The 18,718-nt window shown below is 67.4% G+C and overlaps 1 protein-coding gene across 3 annotated transcripts in view; it reads right to left on the reverse strand.

The window, feature by feature from the left end:
• Nucleotides 1-6: 6 nt before the first annotated feature.
• LOC142028473 (adhesion G protein-coupled receptor L1-like) overlaps nucleotides 7-18,718 on the reverse strand; it is a 30,518-nt gene continuing 11,806 nt past the window's right edge. For all 3 annotated transcript variants that reach the window (XM_075022305.1, XM_075022304.1, XM_075022306.1), the window contains 19 exons: nucleotides 15,065-15,865; nucleotides 13,491-13,889; nucleotides 12,554-12,657; nucleotides 11,259-11,444; nucleotides 10,724-10,762; nucleotides 9,987-10,170; nucleotides 9,595-9,717; nucleotides 8,653-8,858; nucleotides 7,877-8,047; nucleotides 7,573-7,782; nucleotides 6,998-7,218; nucleotides 6,220-6,286; nucleotides 5,850-5,941; nucleotides 5,170-5,338; nucleotides 4,545-4,673; nucleotides 4,022-4,118; nucleotides 3,302-3,430; nucleotides 2,646-2,663; nucleotides 7-2,253 (listed from right to left, as the gene is read on the reverse strand). In XM_075022305.1, the coding sequence (XP_074878406.1) occupies nucleotides 800-2,253; nucleotides 2,646-2,663; nucleotides 3,302-3,430; nucleotides 4,022-4,118; nucleotides 4,545-4,673; nucleotides 5,170-5,338; nucleotides 5,850-5,941; nucleotides 6,220-6,286; nucleotides 6,998-7,218; nucleotides 7,573-7,782; nucleotides 7,877-8,047; nucleotides 8,653-8,858; nucleotides 9,595-9,717; nucleotides 9,987-10,170; nucleotides 10,724-10,762; nucleotides 11,259-11,444; nucleotides 12,554-12,657; nucleotides 13,491-13,889; nucleotides 15,065-15,865 (4,799 nt within the window). In that variant the 3' untranslated portion in view covers nucleotides 7-799. The remainder of the gene's footprint in view (nucleotides 2,254-2,645; nucleotides 2,664-3,301; nucleotides 3,431-4,021; nucleotides 4,119-4,544; nucleotides 4,674-5,169; nucleotides 5,339-5,849; nucleotides 5,942-6,219; nucleotides 6,287-6,997; nucleotides 7,219-7,572; nucleotides 7,783-7,876; nucleotides 8,048-8,652; nucleotides 8,859-9,594; nucleotides 9,718-9,986; nucleotides 10,171-10,723; nucleotides 10,763-11,258; nucleotides 11,445-12,553; nucleotides 12,658-13,490; nucleotides 13,890-15,064; nucleotides 15,866-18,718) is intronic.

The raw sequence follows: 18,718 nt of genomic DNA on the forward strand, positions 1-18,718 counted from the left end.
CCTCCCCCCCTAAATTTGGGGGTCCCCAAGTGGGTTGTGGGGTGCCCCCCCTGCTAAGGTGGGGGGGAAGAAGGGGGACCCCAAAACCTGGGGAGGGGCTGGACCCTCATGTGCCCCCCAACCCAAGTCGGGGGTCCCCAAAACCTGGGGGGGTCCCTGATACCCTGGGGGGTCCCCAAAATATGGGGGTTCCCCCCAAAGTATGGGGAGAACCCCAAAAGATGGGGACCCTAAATATCGGGGGGGTCCCCAAATTCTGGGGTGGTGTCCCCAGACCTTGGTGGGGTTCCCCAAAACTTGGGGGGAGTCCCCAGATCCCGGGGGGGTGTCCCCAAAATATGGGGTCCCCTAAATACAGAAGGGGGTCCCCAAATTCAGTGGGGGTCCCCAGACCCCAGGGGGGGTCCCCAAGCCCTGGGGGGGGGGGGCAGGGCAGGTCCTCAACCCTTCACCCCCCCTGCCCCCCTCCCATTTTTGGGGGTCATTCCCGGGGGGGTCCCCCCCATCCCTATGTACAGCGCGGCGAGGCCCCCCCAAGCTGGGGGGGGGCGCTTGTGCTTCAGGGGGGGGCCCCGCCGGGATGGGGGGACCCCCCGGGGGGGGAAGGGGGGCAGTTTTGGGGGGGGGGGGGGCCCCCGTGCCTCAGTTTCCCCGGGGGGCTGGTCCATTTACATCTATATTACAAGGAAAATGTGTCTCTTTTTTTTTTGGGGGGGGGTGGTGGTTTTTTGGCAACAAAAGTGTCGGCCGGGGGGGGTCCCCATTTTTTGGGGGGGGCCCCTCAGTTTGGTGGGGGGTGTCAGCTCCCCCCCCCCCTCACCCCGGCTTGCTGCTGCCAAGGACACAGGGGCCCCCCCAGATGGCTTTTGGTGGGGGCCCCCCCCCCGAAATGGGGCTGTTGGACCCCCAGCTCCGGCTGGGCCCCCCCCCAAAATCCCCCCACTCGGGGGGGGGGCCCCCCCATGTCCAGGGTGGGGGGCATGAGGAACCCCCCCACGCCACGTCCGGGGTTGGGGGGGGCACGAGGACCCTCGTGTCGACACGGGGGGGGCACGAAGGGCCCATGTCCAGCTGGGGGGGGGCAGTGAGGTGCCCTCGTGCGAGGCCGCGTCCTCGTGCAAGGCCGGGTCCTCGTGCAAAGCCGTGTCCACGTGCGAGGCCGGGTCCTCGTGCGAGGCTGGGGTGACGTGTGAGGGCGGGTCCTCGCGCGACGCCGGCTCCTCGTGCAAAGCTGGGTCTCCGGGTGAGGCCGGGCCCTCGTGCGAGGCTTGGTCTCCGGTTGAGGCTGGGCGCTCGTGCAAAGCCTGGTCCCCGTGCGAGGCTGGGTCCCCGTGCAAGGTGAGGACGACGTGCGAGGCTGGGTCCCCGTGTGAAGTGAGGCCCCCGTGCAAGACCGGTCCCCGGTGCGAAGCCAAGCCCTCGTGCGAGGCCGGGTCCTCGTGCGAAGCCAGATCCTTGCGCGAGTCTGGATCCTCGTGCGAGGCCGGGTCTTCGCTTGAGGCTGGATCCTCCCGCCAGGCCGGCTCCTCATGCGAGGCCGGCTCCCCCCGCGAGGCCGGCTCCTCGTGCGAGGCGGGATCCTCGTGCGAGGCCGGCCCCTCGTGCGAGGCCGACTCAGAGGCTGGTGACCAGCTGCATCTGCCCGTCGGGCTCGGCCCCCCCCGGCCCCTCGACCCCCCCGAAGGCCTCGGGGCTGTGGCGGCGGGCGGGGGGGGGCGCCCGGGGGGGCCCCCCCAGATAAGGGGGTGCGGGGGGGGGCACCTCGGGGCTGCTGTCGGGATAGGCCGAGTCCCGAGGCGGGGGGGGGGCGGGCGGGGGGGGGTGACGGGGGTCCCGGGGGGGGTCGGGGGGGGGTCCCAGCCCCCCTTGGGCTCGCGTCAACTCTTGGTAGAGGAGTCCCAGCTCGGGGGCGCCGGGGGGGGGCTCGGCGGGGGGCGGGGGGGGCGGAGGGGGGGCGGCGTGCGAGGAAGAGCCCCCCCCGTGCGAGGAAGAGCCCCCCCCGTGCAAGGAGGAGCCCCCCCCGTGCGAGGCGGCCGCCCGCAAATTGTTGTGCACCAGCTCGGAGATGATCATCTTCTCCAGGGCGGCGGGATCGGGGGGGCCGCGGCGGCTCTCGGGGGGGGCCCCCCCCGGCCCCCCCCGGCCCGGGCCCCCCCCGCCCTCGGGCCCCCCCCGCAGGCTGTAGCTGTTGTTGAAGTTGCCGTTGAGGGGAAGAGGCTCCGGTGGATCGCGGGGACCCCCCGGGGGGGGGCTCTGTGGGGAGGGGGGAGCATCAGCGGCATGAATTTGGGGGGGGGGTTTGGGGGGGGGCCGGGGAGGGTGGGGCGAGGGGGTACGAGGGGATCTGGTGGGGACAGGATGGGGGGGTCAGAAGAGTGGGGGGGGGCATAAGGGGACTTGGGGGGCACAGGGGGGGCGGGGGGGGCACGCAGTTGTGGGGTGTCAGCTGGTGGGGGGACAAGGGGCTGTTGAGGGTAGGGGCCAGAAGTGGACTGGGGGGCGGCATGAGGGAGTGGGGGACACAAGGGTTTGGGGGGCACAAGGGGACTCCGGGGGGGGCACGGGGGGGGGGCATGAGGGGACTGGGGGGGGCACAAGGGGGACACGGCGGGTGGGGGGACACACACACGGGGGGGGGCACTTACTGGTCTCGCGGAAGCTCCCTGGGGACAGAGACAGCAGTTAGGGAGGGACCCTGCCCCCCCAGCCCCCCCATCACCCCCCCAACCCCCCCCAGCCCCGCATCACTCCCCCATGGCCCCCCCCAAAGCCCCCCCAGCCCCTGAGGTGGGGGGATTCGGGGTGATTTGGAGGATGGGGGGGGTATTTGGGGTACCGGGGGGGCTCCTCTGCCGGAGAGATGAAGGTGGGGGAGCAGCTGGGGAGATGGGGGGGCTTGGGGGGGGTTTGGGGAGGTCAGTACCCCCAGATCTCCTTGGAGAGGTGAAGGTGGGGGGCACTTTGGGGTGCATGGGATATTTGGGGGCACCCCCCCCAATTGGGGAATTGAAAATGGAGAGGGGGGTCTATTGGGGGGGGGTCCAGGGGGTTTGTGGGGGTACAGGGGGAGTTTGGGGGGGCTGAGCCTCCTCATACCCACCTGGGGAGCTGAAATTGGGGGGTACATGGGGGGCACACATGGGGGTACAGGGCCAGGACACCCCGCCCCCCCCCAACCTACCTGGGCAGTTGAAAGAGGGGGTGTGGGGCTACGGGAGGGTCGTGGGGCTGCGGGGGGGGTCCTAGGGGGTTTGTGGGGATGTGGGGGGAGTTTGGGGGGGCTGGGCCCCCCCGTACCCACCTGGGGAGGTGAAGGCGGGGGGCGAGGCAGGGGCGAAGCCCACTGACTCGGCGATGAGGGTGTTGTAGGGGCTGGAGCCCCCCCGTGGCTGCAGCACCGGGTTGGGCAGCAAATGGTTCCCCATCGTCCCTGCGGGAAGTGGGGGGGGGTCAGCGCCCACCTGGATGGGGGGTCCTGGGAGGGTCCCAAGGGGTCCCTGGGGGTCCCAAGGGGGTCCTGGAGGGGTCTCAGGGGGTCTTGGAGGGGTCCCAGGGCATCCCAGGTGGGGTCCTAGGGGGTTCTGGGGGTCCCAGGGGGGGCCGGGGGGTCATGTGGGGAGGGTTCTGGGGGTCTTGCCTCAGGCTGAGGGTACCCAGAGGGATTCAAGGGGTGTCTCGTCTTGTTTGGGGGGACCCAGGGTCTCACCTGGGCTAAGGGTGGGGGTCCCAGGGGGTCTTGGAGGGGTTTAGGGGGTCCTGGGGGGGTCCCACCTCAGGCTGGGGGACCCCAGAGGGATCCAAGGGGTGTCTCGTCTTGGTTGGGGGGGTCTCAGGGTTTCACCTGGGTTAAGGGTGGGGGTCCCGGGAGGGCCTGGGGGTCTCACGTAGGTTGAAGGCAGGGGTGGGGGTCCCGGGGTTGCACCTTCATATGAGGGTGGGGGTCCCAGGGGGTCCTGAGAGGGGTCCCGGGGGTCCCACCTCAGTTAAGGGCACGGATGGGGGTCCTGGGGGGGTGTCTCACCTCGGTTGAGGGTGGGGGTGCTGTTCAGGTCCCCCGCCATGAAGCTGGACTCCGTCTGCTTCCGCACGGTGTCGTTCCACATCCTCCGGATCCGGCTCTGGGGACGGGGCGTGGCTGAAACCCCTGGGACCCCCACCCTGGGGACCCATCTCCCCCAGGGACCCCCCCACGCTGAGGTCCCCATCACCCCCAGGGTCCCATCACCTCCCGGGTACGCCGTTGTCCCTAAGCCCCATCACTATTGGGGACCCCCTTCCCGTCTTGGAGACCCTCACCCTGTCACCCCCCAGCCCCCACCCTGGGAACCCTACAGGCCACCCCCCTGTGGGTGGGGGACACCCAGCACCCTGGGACCCCCACCCTTAGGTGCCCCCCCCCCATCCCAAGGCCCCCCATGTCTGTCACCTGCACCCCAGGGCAGTGTCACCAATGAGGGGGGAGGGGGGGCAGGGTCTGGGGGTGCTGGGGGGGGGATCTGTGGGTGCCATAGGGGGGTGTAGGGGTGCCGGGGGGGGGGTCCCACCTGGGTACCAGTGTAGTAGCGGGTGTTGGTGCGGATGGCCGAGGTCTTGAGGGCGCCCAGGGTGGTCCCGGGGGGGCTGCGCAGGCAGCAGGACGTGTGCCGCAGGCATTTGCTCAGCTCCCGGTGCACCTGGTGGGGGGGCACGAGGGTGGTGAGGGGGGGCAGCACCCCAGGGACCCCCCCCACAGGGGACACCCCACCCTGGGAGCCCAACTTCTGGAGGACTGATCCCTCACCCCTGGGTCCCCCCACCCGCAGACCCCCCAGGGGTCACCCCCCCACCCAGAGCCCCCAGATCCCTGGGACACCCCCTGCCAGCACCACTCTTTCTCCTGAGACCCCCCCACCAGTGTACCCCCCACTCAGGTCCCTCCATATCCCTAAGACACCCCCCCATCCTGAGCCCCCTGCCCCACACCCCTCCACGCTGGGGTGCTCCCACATGCCCCCCCCCCGGTGTCCCCCCAGGGTACTCCCCCCACCCCTGGGTGCCCCCCACCCACCTTTTTCCAGAGAACTCAGAGGAAGAGGAAGACAAAGGTGCCCCACGCTGACCCCCTGCCCCAGGCCGCCACCCCTGGGTGCCCCTCAGTGTGCCCCCCACTCTTGGGTGCCCCCCCCTCACCTTTTTCTGGAGGGCGCAGTGGAAGACGAAGATGAAGGTGCCCTGCAGGGCGTTGCAGGCGGTGAAAAGTGAGGCCGTCAGCACTGACTCCCGGGTGACGAAGAGGAGGCCGAAGGCCCAGGTCAGCCCCAGCAGCAGCAGCAGCGCGATGGCCCCCAGCGCCCACGACCTGGGGGGGGGACAGACAGACACGGGACACCAGGGGGGTCAGGGTGGGGGGCAGAGACCCCCAGCACCCATGAACTGGGGGACGAAGTTGAGCAGGTACCCCCAGCACCCATGATCTGGGGGGCACAGGGGTGTCAGGGATCCCCAGCATTTATAGTTTGGGGAGCACAGGGGCGTTAAGGGGGCACAAGGAGCCCCAGCACCCATGACTTGGGGGGTACAGGGTTTGGGGTGTGGGCACAGGGACCCCCAGCACCCCCAGCCTGGGGGGGCCACAGGGTTTGGGGGACGTGGGGGGGTCTTGTCTGTGTTTGTCCCACAGGGAGTCCCAATTTTGGGGCATCTCTTCCCACTCTGGGGTACAGTTTTGCACTGCTGGTGTGGGTTTTGGGACATCTGCCCCTGTTTTGGGGCCTCGTGGAAGGGGGTCCCAATTTCAGGGACCCTTCCTCACTTGGGGGGTTGGGTCCTAGAGTCTCTTTTTGGGGGGTTCCCCCATTTTGGGCCCTCACTTGATGCTGTCGAGGCGGCTGGAGTCGGGCTTGAGGGCAGCGGAGCTGCGCACCATCTTGTGCAACGTCACCAGCAGGAACACCAGCGTCACCTGCGGGGACAGCCCTCAGTGCCCCACGGCAGCACCCCCAGCCCCGCGACAAGACCCCCAGGCCCCCCCCCCAGCATCCTCCATGGGGTACCCTGGGCCTCACAGCACCCACCACCCCATGGGGGGACCCGCAGCACGTCCTGCGGAACCCATGGCGGGAGTCACAGCACCTGCTGCCCCATGGTGGGGGACCCCAGCACCCACTGCCCCACGGCAGGACCCCCCCACACCCCCCACCCATCGGTGGGACCCCCCAGCCCCCCTGGGCCCCCCCTGACCAGGATGACGAAGGCCACGGGGCCGATGAAGCTCCAGATGAAGTAGTTGTCCACACGTAGCCAGCACCTGGGGGTGGGCGGGGAGTCAGGGAGCCACGCCCCTCCCTGGGAGAGAGGCCACGCCCCCAGAGCCCAGCTACCATTCTCAGGGCTTAGATTAGACCACACCTCCTGGTCCGGGCCCCGCCCCCAAAGGCCGGGCCCCGCCCCCACAGACCAGGCTCCGCCCATGCACCGCAGGCCTTGCCCTAAGGGCTGAGGTCCTGCCCCCAGGGCTCAGACTCCGCCCCCAGAGGCCAGGCCCCACCCCCAAGGCTGAGGTTCCACCCCAGGGACCAAGCCCCACCTCCAGGGGGCAGCCCCCGCCCCCAATATCCCAAGCCCCGCCCCTCACCATTCTCAAGAGCAGCAGCCACAACCGCAAGTGGTGAAAGCCCCGCCCCTATGGCTCAGACTCCACCCCCAGGGCTCCAGCCCCAGCCCCCATTGGTCAGTGCCCACATCAACACCCACGGCCGCCATGACAGTGGGGAAAGCCCCGCCCCTATGTCCCAGGCCCCGCCCCCAGCCTCCCCTTTCACACCTGGTCAGTGCCCACAGCAGCCATGGCCACCACGACAGTGGGGAGAGCCCCGCCCCTACGGCCCAGGCTCCACCCCCAAGACTCAGGCCCCACCCCCAGCACTCAGACCCCACCCTCAAGGCTCCCATTCACACCGCTCAGGGCCTGCCTCCGAGGCTCAAGCCCCGCCCCCAGCCCCGCCCCCTCCCCACTCACGCCTGGTCGGTGCCGTAGCTGCGGTGGTCGACGGCGGCGGCCACGGCCACCACGACGGCGGGGAAGCAGTAGCCGCCGGCGTAGTAGTACTTGCGTCGGGAGAGATCGCTCTCAAAGACCTCGAGGAGCAGCAGGTAGAGATGGACGCCCTCCAGGCACAGCCAGGAGAAGGACGCCAGGAAGAAGTAGTGCAGCAGTCCCGCAAAGATGGGGCAGGCCACCTGCGGGGTGGGGGGGACACGGTGGTGGGGATGGGGGGGGGACACGAGGGTCAGCGAGGGGACCCCGTGACGATGGGGGAGGACACCTGCGGGGACTGAGGTCCTTGGGGTGCTGTGGAGGTCCCTGGGGTGCGCTGGAGGGTCCCAGGGCTGCCATGGGGGGGGCCCAGGGGATGCAGGGGGTTCCTGGGGGTTGCAGGAGGCCCCAGGGATGCTTGGGGGGGGGTGCAGGGGGTCCCAGCGGTTCCTGGGGTCCCGTGGGGGTTGCAGGAGGCCCTGGGGTGCTGTGGGGTGCTATGGGACATGGCAGGGGTCCCACAGGTTTTCCCGTGAGGGTCTCGGGAGCCCCCAGACCTGGTACTGGGTCTTATCGATGCCGACGAGGAAGACCAGCTCGGCGAGGAAGAGGCTGATGCAGAGGTTCTTGTGGATGGTGGTGCGGTCGGAGGGCAGCCCCCGCAGGCAGCAGAAGGCTGAGATGCAGACGCCCAGACAGACCAGGGCCACCACAATGCCCACCCAGGAAATCACCGACAACAGCACCTCGTTCAACCGACCCTGGTACTATAAAAAAAAAGGGGGTGTAACCATCCGTCGCCCCCCCCGAAGCGTCCCCAAACTTGTCAGGCGTGCCCCCCCCGGCCCTCGCCAAGCTCACGCTCTCGCGGTGGGCCATGAGGACGGCGAAGTTGGTGAGGTGGCTGCAGGCGCAGGAGGTGTGGGTGGCGTTGGTGTCGAGCAGGCGGCAGCCCTGTGTCGACCAGTGCCCCGTCATCGACCGCTCCGAGTAATTCCAGAAGGAGCAGTTGGCGTTGAAATGGTTCTTCGCCTGGTGGGAAAGAGGGGAGGGGGGGTGTTGGGGGGTGTGTCTGGGGCTTGGGGGGGCTGTCCCTGGGGTTGGGAGGGGGACCGGGGGAGATCCCAGAGGGTTGGGTGAGGGTTTCAGGGATCACAGGGGGTCGCAGCGGGGTCCCTGGGGCTACATGGGGTTTTCCAAGGAGAGGGTGAGGGTCTCAGGTGGGTCCCAGGGCTGGGTGAGGGTCCCAAGGACCGGGTAAGGGTCCCAGGTGGGTGCCCGGGACTGGGTGAGGGTCCCAAGGACAGGGTGAGGGTCCCAGGTGGGTGCCCGGGGCTGGGTGAGGGTCCCAAGGACAGGGTGAGGGTCCCAGGTGGGTCCCCAGGGCTGGGTGAGGGTCCCAAGGGTGTGCTCAAAGCTGGGTGGGGGTCTTAAAGGGTAAAGGGCGCCCCCAGGGGCGAACTGGGCCTGTGTGGGGGTCCTGGAGTGTTCCCGAGGCTGGGTGGGGGTCCCAGGGAAAGGGTGGGAGCCCCAGAAAGGTCCCCTGGCCTAGGTGGGGGGTCCCTGGAGCTGGGTAGGGGCCCCAGAGTGTCCCAGGGGCTGGGTGGAGGTCCCAGGGGGCTGGGTGGGGGTCCCACCTCAAGGTGGGGCAGGGTGAAGACAACGGGGTCCATGAGGAAGACACGGCTGGACTCCTTGTTGATGGAGGCGGCGATGACCTGGGAGTTGACGACGAGGGGGGGAGCGCGGGCCCCCACCTCTCCCCCCAGCCGCACCGTCGCGTTCTCCGTCGAGAGGAACAGCCCCAGGTTGTTGTAGAGGATGAAGACCACCTTCACCACCCCTGGGGGAGCCGCCTGTCAGACCCCTGCCCCGCCGACAGCCCCCTGAATCTCCCCCCGGACCTCCGAAATCCCCCCCCAAGACCTCCAATCTCCCTGGGACCCCAGGGAGACCCCCAAAGCCCTTCTGACATCCCCCAAATCCTCCCCAAATATACCCAAGATCTCCCCAGAGCTTCTTGTGACCCCCTAAATCTCCCCAAGACTGCCCCCCCGAATACTCCAAATCCCCCCCAGCCCCCCTCAGACCCCTCCCAGAGCCCTCTGATCTCCCTGGGACCCCACAGAGCATCCCCAAACCCTTCTGACCTCCCCCAAATCCTCCCAAAATATCCCCAGACCCTCTTGAGATCCCTGAGGTCTTCTGGGACCCCCAAAGACCCTCCCCAAAACACTCCAGGTCCTCCCCAGCCTCTTCTGGGACCCTCCAGATCCTCTCAAATTTCCCCTGATTCACCTGAGCACCCCCAGGACCCCCAAATCTCCTCAATGATCCCCAAGACCCCACCCAAATCATCACAGACCTCCCCTGGAGCCTCCCAAAATCTCCCCAACCCCTCTCGAGACCCCTGAACCCTGCACTCCCCCTCCCCAGACTTCCACTGACACTCCCAAAGTTCCCCCAATCCCCCCAATACCTTCAAGACCCCCGTCAGTCCCCCCCTGGCCCCCTGAGACCCTCCCCAGGACCCTCAAGACCCCACCAGGTGCCCCCCTGGACACCCCCCAGCCCCTCACCGTTGCGGCTGTTCTGTTTGAGGGTGTTGGCCGAGAGCTGGATGAAACTTTCGCCCCCAAATTCCTGGGGGAAAACCAGCTCCTGGACCTGCCCCTCCGTGTTCAGCACCGTCACCTCCAGCACTGGGGGAGAGCATACACGTGTCATCGCACACGCGTGTCCTCGCACACATATGGGGCTCTCTCGAGGACCCAGCTGCCCCTTGAGGACCCAGATGTGTGGGGGGGGTCTCCCCCACCCTGCAGGGGATGCCGGGGGAGAGGACAGGGGCTTGGGGAAGGACCCTGGGGACCCAGGTGCCCCTTGAGGACCCAAGTATGTGGGTGGGGGTCTCCCCCACCCTGCCAGGGACCCTGGGGAGGGGACAAGGATGCCCGCCCAGGGGTCTCACCCAGGTTCTGGCGGGCGGCGAGGAAGCGGGCGGGCTCCTTGACGTTGTCGGCCAGGAGGAAGGCGCCCTCCTCCAGCACGTCCAGCAGCATGGTGGCCGTGTGCGCCTGCTCCGACCCGTTCATGTCCCGCCAGGACTCCAGCGCCTCCGGCCGCAGCAGGTTGTCCACTGCCTCCACCACCGCCTGGAGGGGAGGGGCAAGGGTTAGCCATGCCCACTCCTTGCCCCACCCTGAAACAAGCCCCACCCGCTGACACAGGCCCCGCCCGCTGCCCCCACCATTCCCAGCTGCAAGGAAATGCTGCGCCATGCTCACCCACAGGCCCCGCCCCTGGACACACCCACCCAGAGTCCGCCCAGCTTCCCCAAGCCCCGCCCATCACAGACCCCACCCATGAGCCCCACCCTGACACCCACCCATCCAGGCCCCGCCCATATTCCACAGGCCCCACCACTGCCTATTACAGGCCATGCCCATACAGAGACCCCGCCCCTGGGCACACCCACCCCATACCTGTCTACTACAGGCCCCACCCCTGGGCACACCCAGGCCCCACCCATCTCCCTCCACCAGCAAAGCCCCTGCCTATCGCAGGCCCTGCCCCCCCGGCCACACCCCCACCCTCCCAGACCCCACCCACCAGCTTCCCCACACCTACCACAGGGCAGGCCCCGCCCCTGTCACAACCACACCCCGCCCACCGATAGGCCCCGCCCACTCTCCCCACCCTGCTCACCTTGATGTAATCCTTACAGGTGCGCTCCCGCTTGTGCATCTTTGGGGGGGGAAATGGTGGCATCAAGGTGGGGACCCCCATGTATGGGGCTGCGGGACCCCAGCATTTGGGGAGGGAACCCCCACATATGGGGCAGGAGAACCCCCATATCTGCCGCTGGAGAACCCCAATGTCTGGGGCAGGAGGACCCCAATATTTGGGGCAGGAGGACCCCAACACTTAGGGCAAGAGAACCCCAACATTTGGGGCAGGAGGACACCAACTTTTGGGGCAGGAGAACCCCCATATTCAGGGCAGATCCCCAACACTTGGCGCAGGAGAACCCCAACATTTGGAGCAATCGCACCCCGACTTCTGGACAGGGGAGAACCTCAGGATGTGAGTACGGGAAGACCCCAGGTTTTGTGGCCGGGGGTTCCCCCATCTTTGGGGTCAGGAATACCCCATCATCTTCCAAGCTGGGCATACCCCAACTTTGGGACAGGGTGTACCCCCATGTAAGGTATTTTTTTGAGGTTCCCCCACACACACACACCTTGTTGTAGTTCTTGCCGGCGGACTCGCGCTCGACGGGGCGCAGGGCCTGCAGTTGGGCGTCCAGGATGTCCAGCAACTGCTCCAGCAGCCGCACTGCCGAGCTGACGTCCCCGGCGTAGACGGGGCCCCGCGTGTGCCGCGCCAGCTCACTGGCAATGTTGGCCGCGTTCTCCCCGCTTTTGATCTGGGGGGGGGGGAAACAACACACACAGATGGGTACACCGATATCCCCCCCGGGGGTCCAAGGGGTGGGAGGGGATCTTGGGGTAACCCCCTGGGTGGGGATCACCTGCCCCGGTGGGTCCCTGTGGGAGGGGGACATTGTGATGGTTCTCTGGGGAAGGGTGTTGGGGGGGGCACAGGGGATTTTGGGGGGGGTCTGGATGGGTGGGGGTGTTGGGGGCTGTGGGTGGGGGTCTCAAGGATGGGGTAACCCCCTGGGTGAGGATGACCCACCTTGGTGTGTCCCTGTGGGAGGGGCACATCACGATGGTTCTCTAGGGAGGGGTGTTTGGGGGAGTATGGGGGGGTTTGAGGGGGCACAGGGAATTTGGGGGGGGGTCTGGCTAAGGGGGGTGTTGGGGGCCGTGTGGGGGGGTCCCTAGGGGTCCCAGGGGTGGGGGGATCTTGGGGTAACCCCTTGGGTGAGGATCACCTGCCCCAGTGGGTCCCTGTGGGAGGGGGATGTCATGATGGTTCTCTGTGGAGGGGTATGGGGGGGGCACAGGGGGTTTTGGGGGGGGCATGGGGGATTTTGGGGGAGGGTCTGGCTAGGTGGGGGTGTTGGGGGCTGTGGGTGGGGATCCCAGGGGTGGTGGGGGTCCCTGGGGGGGGGTCACTGGGGCAGTGAGGGCCCTGAGGTGGGTCCTCATTTTAAGGGGAGAGACCCTGTTTTGGGGGCAGTCCCCATTTGGGGGTGTCCCCAGTTTTGGAGGGTCCCCTTTGTGGCAGGTGTCCTCATTTTGGCGAGAGTCCCCATTTGGGGGGGTTCCTTGTTTTGGGGAGGAGTCCCCATTTGTAGGGGATTCCTGTTTTGGGGGGGTCTCCATTAGGGGGTTCCCTGTTTTAGGGAGAGTCCCCATTTAGGGGGAGACCCCATTTTGGCAGGGAGGCCTGTTTTGGGGGACGGTCCCCATTTCGGGAGAAAAGTGCCCATTTTGAGAAGGTCCCCATTTTGGGAGGGGGGGGTGTCCCATTTTGGGGGAGCATCCCCATTGGGGGGTGATCCCCATTTTGGAGGACTGTCTTTATTTTGGGGGGGGCTCCCTGTTTTGGGACAACGCCCCCAGGTACCTTCTGGGCCACCTGGTTGACCCAGGGGCTGGTGCAGTTGCTGAGGTCGGGCCCCCGCGGGTTCCAGACCCCCAGGCCCAGCAGGCACTGGAAGGAGGCGATCCCTGGGGGGAGGGGGGGGGCATGGGGGGGGCAGGTGTCAAGGACAACCCCAATCCCCTGGCACCCCATTGCCCCCCCCCCCCCATCCTGCAGCCCCCAGCCCTGCCACGGGCCTCCTGGGGGGGGGGGGGGGCAAGCCACCCCATCGCATAACCAGCCCCCCAGAGCCCCCAAAACCCCCGGTCCCCTACAGTGCACCCCCAAACCCCATGACCCCCTCACATCCCCTACAGCCCCTGGTTCCATAGCCCCCCCCAGCCCCCAGCTCCATGGCCCCCCACATCCCACACATCCCTGACCCCCCAGACCCCCCCCCCCCAGGATCCCCCCTGGCCCCCATAGCCCCCCAAGACACCCCTCAGCTCCCCCATAATCCCCCCATCCCTCCAGGACCCCCCCCAGCCCCTTTAGCCTCCCAGGACTGCACCCCCCGGCCCCGCTGGACCCCCAGAGCCCTCCAAGATCTGCCCCCCCCACCCCCCTCAGAACCCCCCTGACCCCCCAGGACACCCTAAGCCTTGGTCTCCCAGTACCCCCAGTACCCCCATAGCCCCCCAGACCCCTGTTCCCCCATAACTCCCCCTAACCCCTGTTGCCCCAGTACTCCCCTGGCCCCCCATAACCCCCCTGGCCCTCAGGACTCCCCCAAAACCTCATAGCCCCCCCCAAACCACCCCAAACCCCCATAGCCCCCCAGAACACCCCCTTGACCCCTGTTCCCCCAAGTACCCCTCTGGCTCCCTGTAACTGCCCTGGCCCCCAGAAACCCCCCCCGACCCCTGTTACCCCAGTACCCCCATGGCCCCCCCAGCCCCCCAGAACTGCCCCCCCATACCGCGGGTGCCCTTGGGGCAGGGTCTCTCCACCACCACCCCTTGCTGCGCCGCTGGCCACTGCACCCTCCGCACCTCCCGCGCCTCACACAGCCTCGCCGGCCCCCCCCCGGGGCCCCCCCCGGGCCCCCCCCCGGCCCCCCCAGGCGGGCGGCGGGAGGTGGCGGGGGGTGGCGGTGGGACCCCCACCCCGTTATTGGGTGGTCCCGGGGAGCCGGGGGGTCCCCCGGGCGTAGCAGCACTGTGGGCTGGGCCGGGGCCAGGGGGGGGCCCGGGGGGGGGTCCCGGGCGGGGGGTGAGGGGTCCCCGTCTTGCCGTGGGGGTGGGCCCAGGTGCTGCCGAGCTCCGAGCTGCCGTGGGTCGCGCTGGAGCTGCGCTCGGGGCCGCTGTCGTCACCGGACCTGGGGGCGGGGGGATGAGAAGATGGGGGGGGGGTCAGGGTGTGGTGGAGCCCCCCTGAACCCTCCTACAGGGAACCTGGGCATTGGGGTGCCCCCCATCAGCCCCAGTCCCCCAACCTCAGGGGGAAGGAAATCCAGGTATGTGGGGCACCCCTAAAGTGAACCTGGACCCCCAGGGCTCCCCCCAAGCACATGGCGCTGCACCCCCAGCAAACCCAGACCCTCAGGGCTCCCTCCCAGTGACTGGGGCACCCCCAAAGTAAACTGGGACCCCCAGGGCTTCCCCCAGGCATTGGGGCTACACCCCAAAGTAAATCGGGACCCCCAGGGCTGCCCACATGTGTCTGGGGAACCCCCAAACTAAACTGGGTCCCCCAGGGCTGCCCACATGTGTCTGGGGTACCCCTAAAGTAAACCAGGACCCCCAGAACTGCCCACAGGTGTCTGGAGCACCCCCCAAAGTAAACCCAGACCCCCAGGCCTCCCCCCAGGCATTGGAGGTCCCCCTTGAATGAACCCAGACCCCCAAAACCCCTCCCAGGCATTGGAGCTACACCCCAAAGTAAATCGGGACCCCCAGGGCTGCCCACATGTGTCTGGGGAACCCCCAAACTAAACTGGGTCCCCCAGGGCTGCCCACATGTGTCTGGGGCACCCCTAAAGTAAACCGGGACCCCCAGAACTGCCCACAGGTGTCTGGAGCACCCCCCAAAGTAAACCCAGACCCCCAGGCCTCCCCCCGGGCATTGGAGGTCCCCCTTGAATGAACCCAGACCCCCAAAACCCCTCCCAGGCATTGGGGCTGCACCCCAAGGTACCTGGGGCTCCCCCAGGGCTGCCTGCAGGTGTCTGGGGCACCCCCAAATTAAACCCAGACCCCCAGGGCTTGCCCTAAGCACCTGGGGATCCCCCCAGGCATTGCAGCTGCACTCCAAAGTAAACTGGGACCCCCAGGGCTCCCCCCAGGCATTGGGGTTCCCCCTTGAATGAACCCAGACCCTCAAAACTCTTCCCAGGCATTGGGGCTCCAACCTAAAGTAAACCCGGACCCCCAGGGCTCCTCCCAAGCCCCCAGGGCTTCCCCAGAAGAAATCCAGCCCCCCAGGCCTCCCCCCAAGCTGCCCATCTCTCCCTCCCACCACCACCCCCTGCCCCCATTTTCCCGCCCCCCTCACCGGCCCCCGGATCCGGCGGTCCGAACTCCAAGCCGTATCGCACCACGAAGTAATTATTCCAGACGTAAAGCTGATTATCGCGAGGGTTGTAATCGACGGACGAGACGTACTGGTAGGGGTTGGGGAAGGCCATCTCCACTGCCTCCCCCCGGTTGGCACGGGTGTTGAAGGCATAAGCCACCCGATTGCCGGCGGCTTCGCTGTCATCGTCCACGTAGACGCTACGGATGACGTAGAGGACGCCGCAAGCCATGAACGCGTTGGAAGCCGCTCGTTTGTCGTAGCCGGTCTCCCATGTCCCCTCGAAGCGGAGGGTGTAGGGGTTGAGTTGGCTGACCACCAACCGGCCGCCATTTCCCTCCGTGGCGTAGATAACCCACAGCCCGTCTTCATCCACCGCCAAATCGATGTCGGTTTTACCGCCCCAGCGATACGGCGAGGTGTCGTGGTAGTTGGCAGCGCCCACCACGGTTTCGCCGCTTTTGATCCGGGTGCGGAGATCGTATTTAACGATGTTACGGGTTCGTTCTTTGTTGTAAAAGACGGCGCCGTCGTAAACGACGAAGCCGGTGCCGTCGACGCGGTTGGGGAGGCGGTAGGTGGTGGTGTGGCGGGCGCCCACGTAGTCATCCCAGGAGGCATATTCGGTGAGGGTGTCGGTGCGGTACGGCACCCACGGCATGACGTAGAGGCGGTCGCCGGCTTGGAGGGGATCGCGGCACCAGGCGCCGGCTTGGTGTTGGGATTCGTGGCTGGAGGTGGGGGAACCGATGCGCTGCAGGGTGCCCGGGCAGACGAAGACTGTGGGGCGAGGTGGGGGGGGGGCAGACACGGGGACAGACAGAGGGACAGAGGGAAGGATGGGGGGACATGGGGACAGAGGGGGGACACGGGGATGGACACAAGGACAGACACAGGGATGGGTACAGGGGCACACAGATGGATACAGGGAAGAGGAACCAGAGTGGGGACAGGCAAAGGGACAGAAAGAGGGGCACAGGGACAGACATGGGGACACAGGGACAGAGGGGGGACACGGGGATGGACACAAGGACAGACACAGGGACGGGTACAGGGACACAGAGACAGACAGAGGGACAAGCACAGGGACAGACATGGGGACAGAGAAAGGGACAGGGGACAGATATGAGGACATGGGGATGGGCACAGAGACAGACATGGGGACACAGGGATGGACAGAGGGTCAGGCACCGGGGACAGGGACAGACATAATGACAGACATGGGGACAAAGGGATGGATACAGGGGACAGCGGCAGACAGAGAGACACAGGGACAGACATGGGGACAGAGGGACGCAGGGACAGGCACAGAGACACAGCAGTGAACACAGGGACGTGGGGATGACATGGGGACAGACAGAGGGACAGAGAGCAGGTGGGGACAGCCATGGGGACAGAGGGGGGATGACAGGGGGACAGACGGACACAGGGCCAGCCGTGGGGATGGGGGGGACACAACAGAGGGACAGATGGACAGGGCCAGCCATGGGGTCAAGGGGGAGGACAGACAGACACAGGGCCAGCCGTGGGGACAGGGAGGGGACGGGGGGGGGGACAGCAAGAAGCAGGAGAGAAAAGAGAAGCGGTTCATCAGCGGCCGGGGGGGCCCCACCAGGGGGAGGGGGGGATGGACATTGGGGGGACCCCAACCCCGGGGGGGGACATTGGGGACCCCAGGGGGGGAAGGAGACACGGGGGGGAGGGTCCCTTGTCCGGGGAGGGGACAGAGGGAAGGAGACAAAATGGAGGGGGGGGGCAGGGGTGACGGGGGGGACACACACCTCGTCTGTCCCCCCCCCCACCGTGGGGACAAGGGGGGGCCATGCCCCCCAGCAAACCCAGGCGTCCAGGCCCCCCCTTTTGGGGAGGGGCAGCACCTTGGGGGGGGGCAGCTCTCCCTGGGGGGGGCCCTAAAACAGGGGAGCCTTAAATTGGGGGGACCCTAAATTGGGGGGGCTCTTCCCACCCTCCCCCCCGGGCCCACAGCCAGGGTTGATTGAGCGCGACGGAGACATGGGGGGGGGGAAGACGGGGGGACCCCCCCGGTGTGGGGAAGGGGTATGGGGGGACCCCCCCGGTTTGGGGGTGCGGTGGGGGGGGGGTCGGGGGGGGGAGCGCGTGGTCCCGCTGTCCGGCGCCGGCTGCAGAGAGGCTGGGGGAGAGAAACGGGGGGGTTAGCGCTGCGGGGAGAGAAAGGGGGGGACACGGCGGGGGGGGGACACGGGGGGGGAACAACACACGGGTGGGGGGGTGAACCTCCCCCAGGGCAGAGACCCCCCCCCATTTTCCCCCCCTCCCCTACAGCAGGGGTCTCTGCGCCGGGGGGTGGGGTGGGGGGGGATGGGGGGACGTGGTGGCCCCCCCCCGTGGTGGCCAGGCCAGGCTGGGGACCCCACTGTGGGGGGGCGTGATGTCACTCCAGGTGTTGTCCCCCCCCGACCCCCCCTTCGGGGACCCAGGTGTCTGGGTCCCCTATTCTGACACCCCCCCCCCCCCAAAGGCACCCAGGCATCTGCCCCCCCCCCAAGCTCGAGGGTGCTCCAGCCTGACCTGACCCCCCCCGCCTGGGGCATATGTACACACGCGTGTGCAAGGGGAGACCCCATGTGTCACGCACGTATGGGCCAACGACACCGCCTGCACACACGCGTGTGGAGGGGCTGCAGCGAGCACACGCGTGTGCGGGGGGGCTATGGGTGCGCACACGTGTGCAGGGGCTGTGGGTGCACAGACGGGTGCGTGCTCGCACGTGTGGGTGCGTGCGCACGTGGCCGTGTGCTTGCACACGGGTGTGTGAGCTGGAGGCACGCACAGGCGTGTGCACGTGGCTGCACATGGCCATGCACGTGTGAGCTTGTGCGCATGCGTGTTCCTGTCTGCACACGCTGAGTTCAAGGGGTGCACACACGTGTGAGTGCGTGTTTACACGCCCATGCGTTTGCACGCACGTGCATGAGGTTGAGGTGTGCACACGCATGTTCATGCAGCCATGCGCGTGCACATGTGTTAAGCCTGCGGCACACCCACGTGTCTAGGTGCACATTCACCTGGTCGTGCATTTGCACACAAGTTGCATGTGCACACGTGTGTTCACGTGACCGTGCATTTGCACATACATGTGAGCGTGCACACGTGTGGACGTGAGTTCGTGCGGTGCCCACATGCTCACATGTGTGCAAGAGCCCACACATCCATGTACTCCCGTGTGCACATGCGTTGCCAGTGCACATGCACACTCACATGTGAGTGTTGGTGGGGATTCACCTCCCACGTGCGTGCCCTTGCACGGGTGTGTGTGCACTCATGTGTGTGCTGCTGTATGCATGTGGCTTGCACATGCGTGTGCCTCCACCTCCCCACGTGCTCACCCATGTGTCCCATCGCACACACGTGTGCATGGCAACGCAGGTGCCCACCACGGCACAGTGGGGCTGGGGGTGCACGAGGGTCACGTGTGCATGAGGGCTGTCCACGGGACCCCACGTGCGCATGGCGGCCGTGCATGAGGGCCGTGTACACACAAGGCCCACGCAGGCCACGGCAGCACAAGGACTGTGCATGCACGAGACCCATGTGTGCACAAAGTCCCACACGCACACAAGAGCACACTTAGATGTGCACGAGGGCCGTGAA

Source organism: Buteo buteo, unplaced genomic scaffold (assembly GCF_964188355.1).
Source record: "Buteo buteo unplaced genomic scaffold, bButBut1.hap1.1 HAP1_SCAFFOLD_442, whole genome shotgun sequence".
Taxonomy (NCBI): Eukaryota; Metazoa; Chordata; class Aves; order Accipitriformes; family Accipitridae; genus Buteo; species Buteo buteo.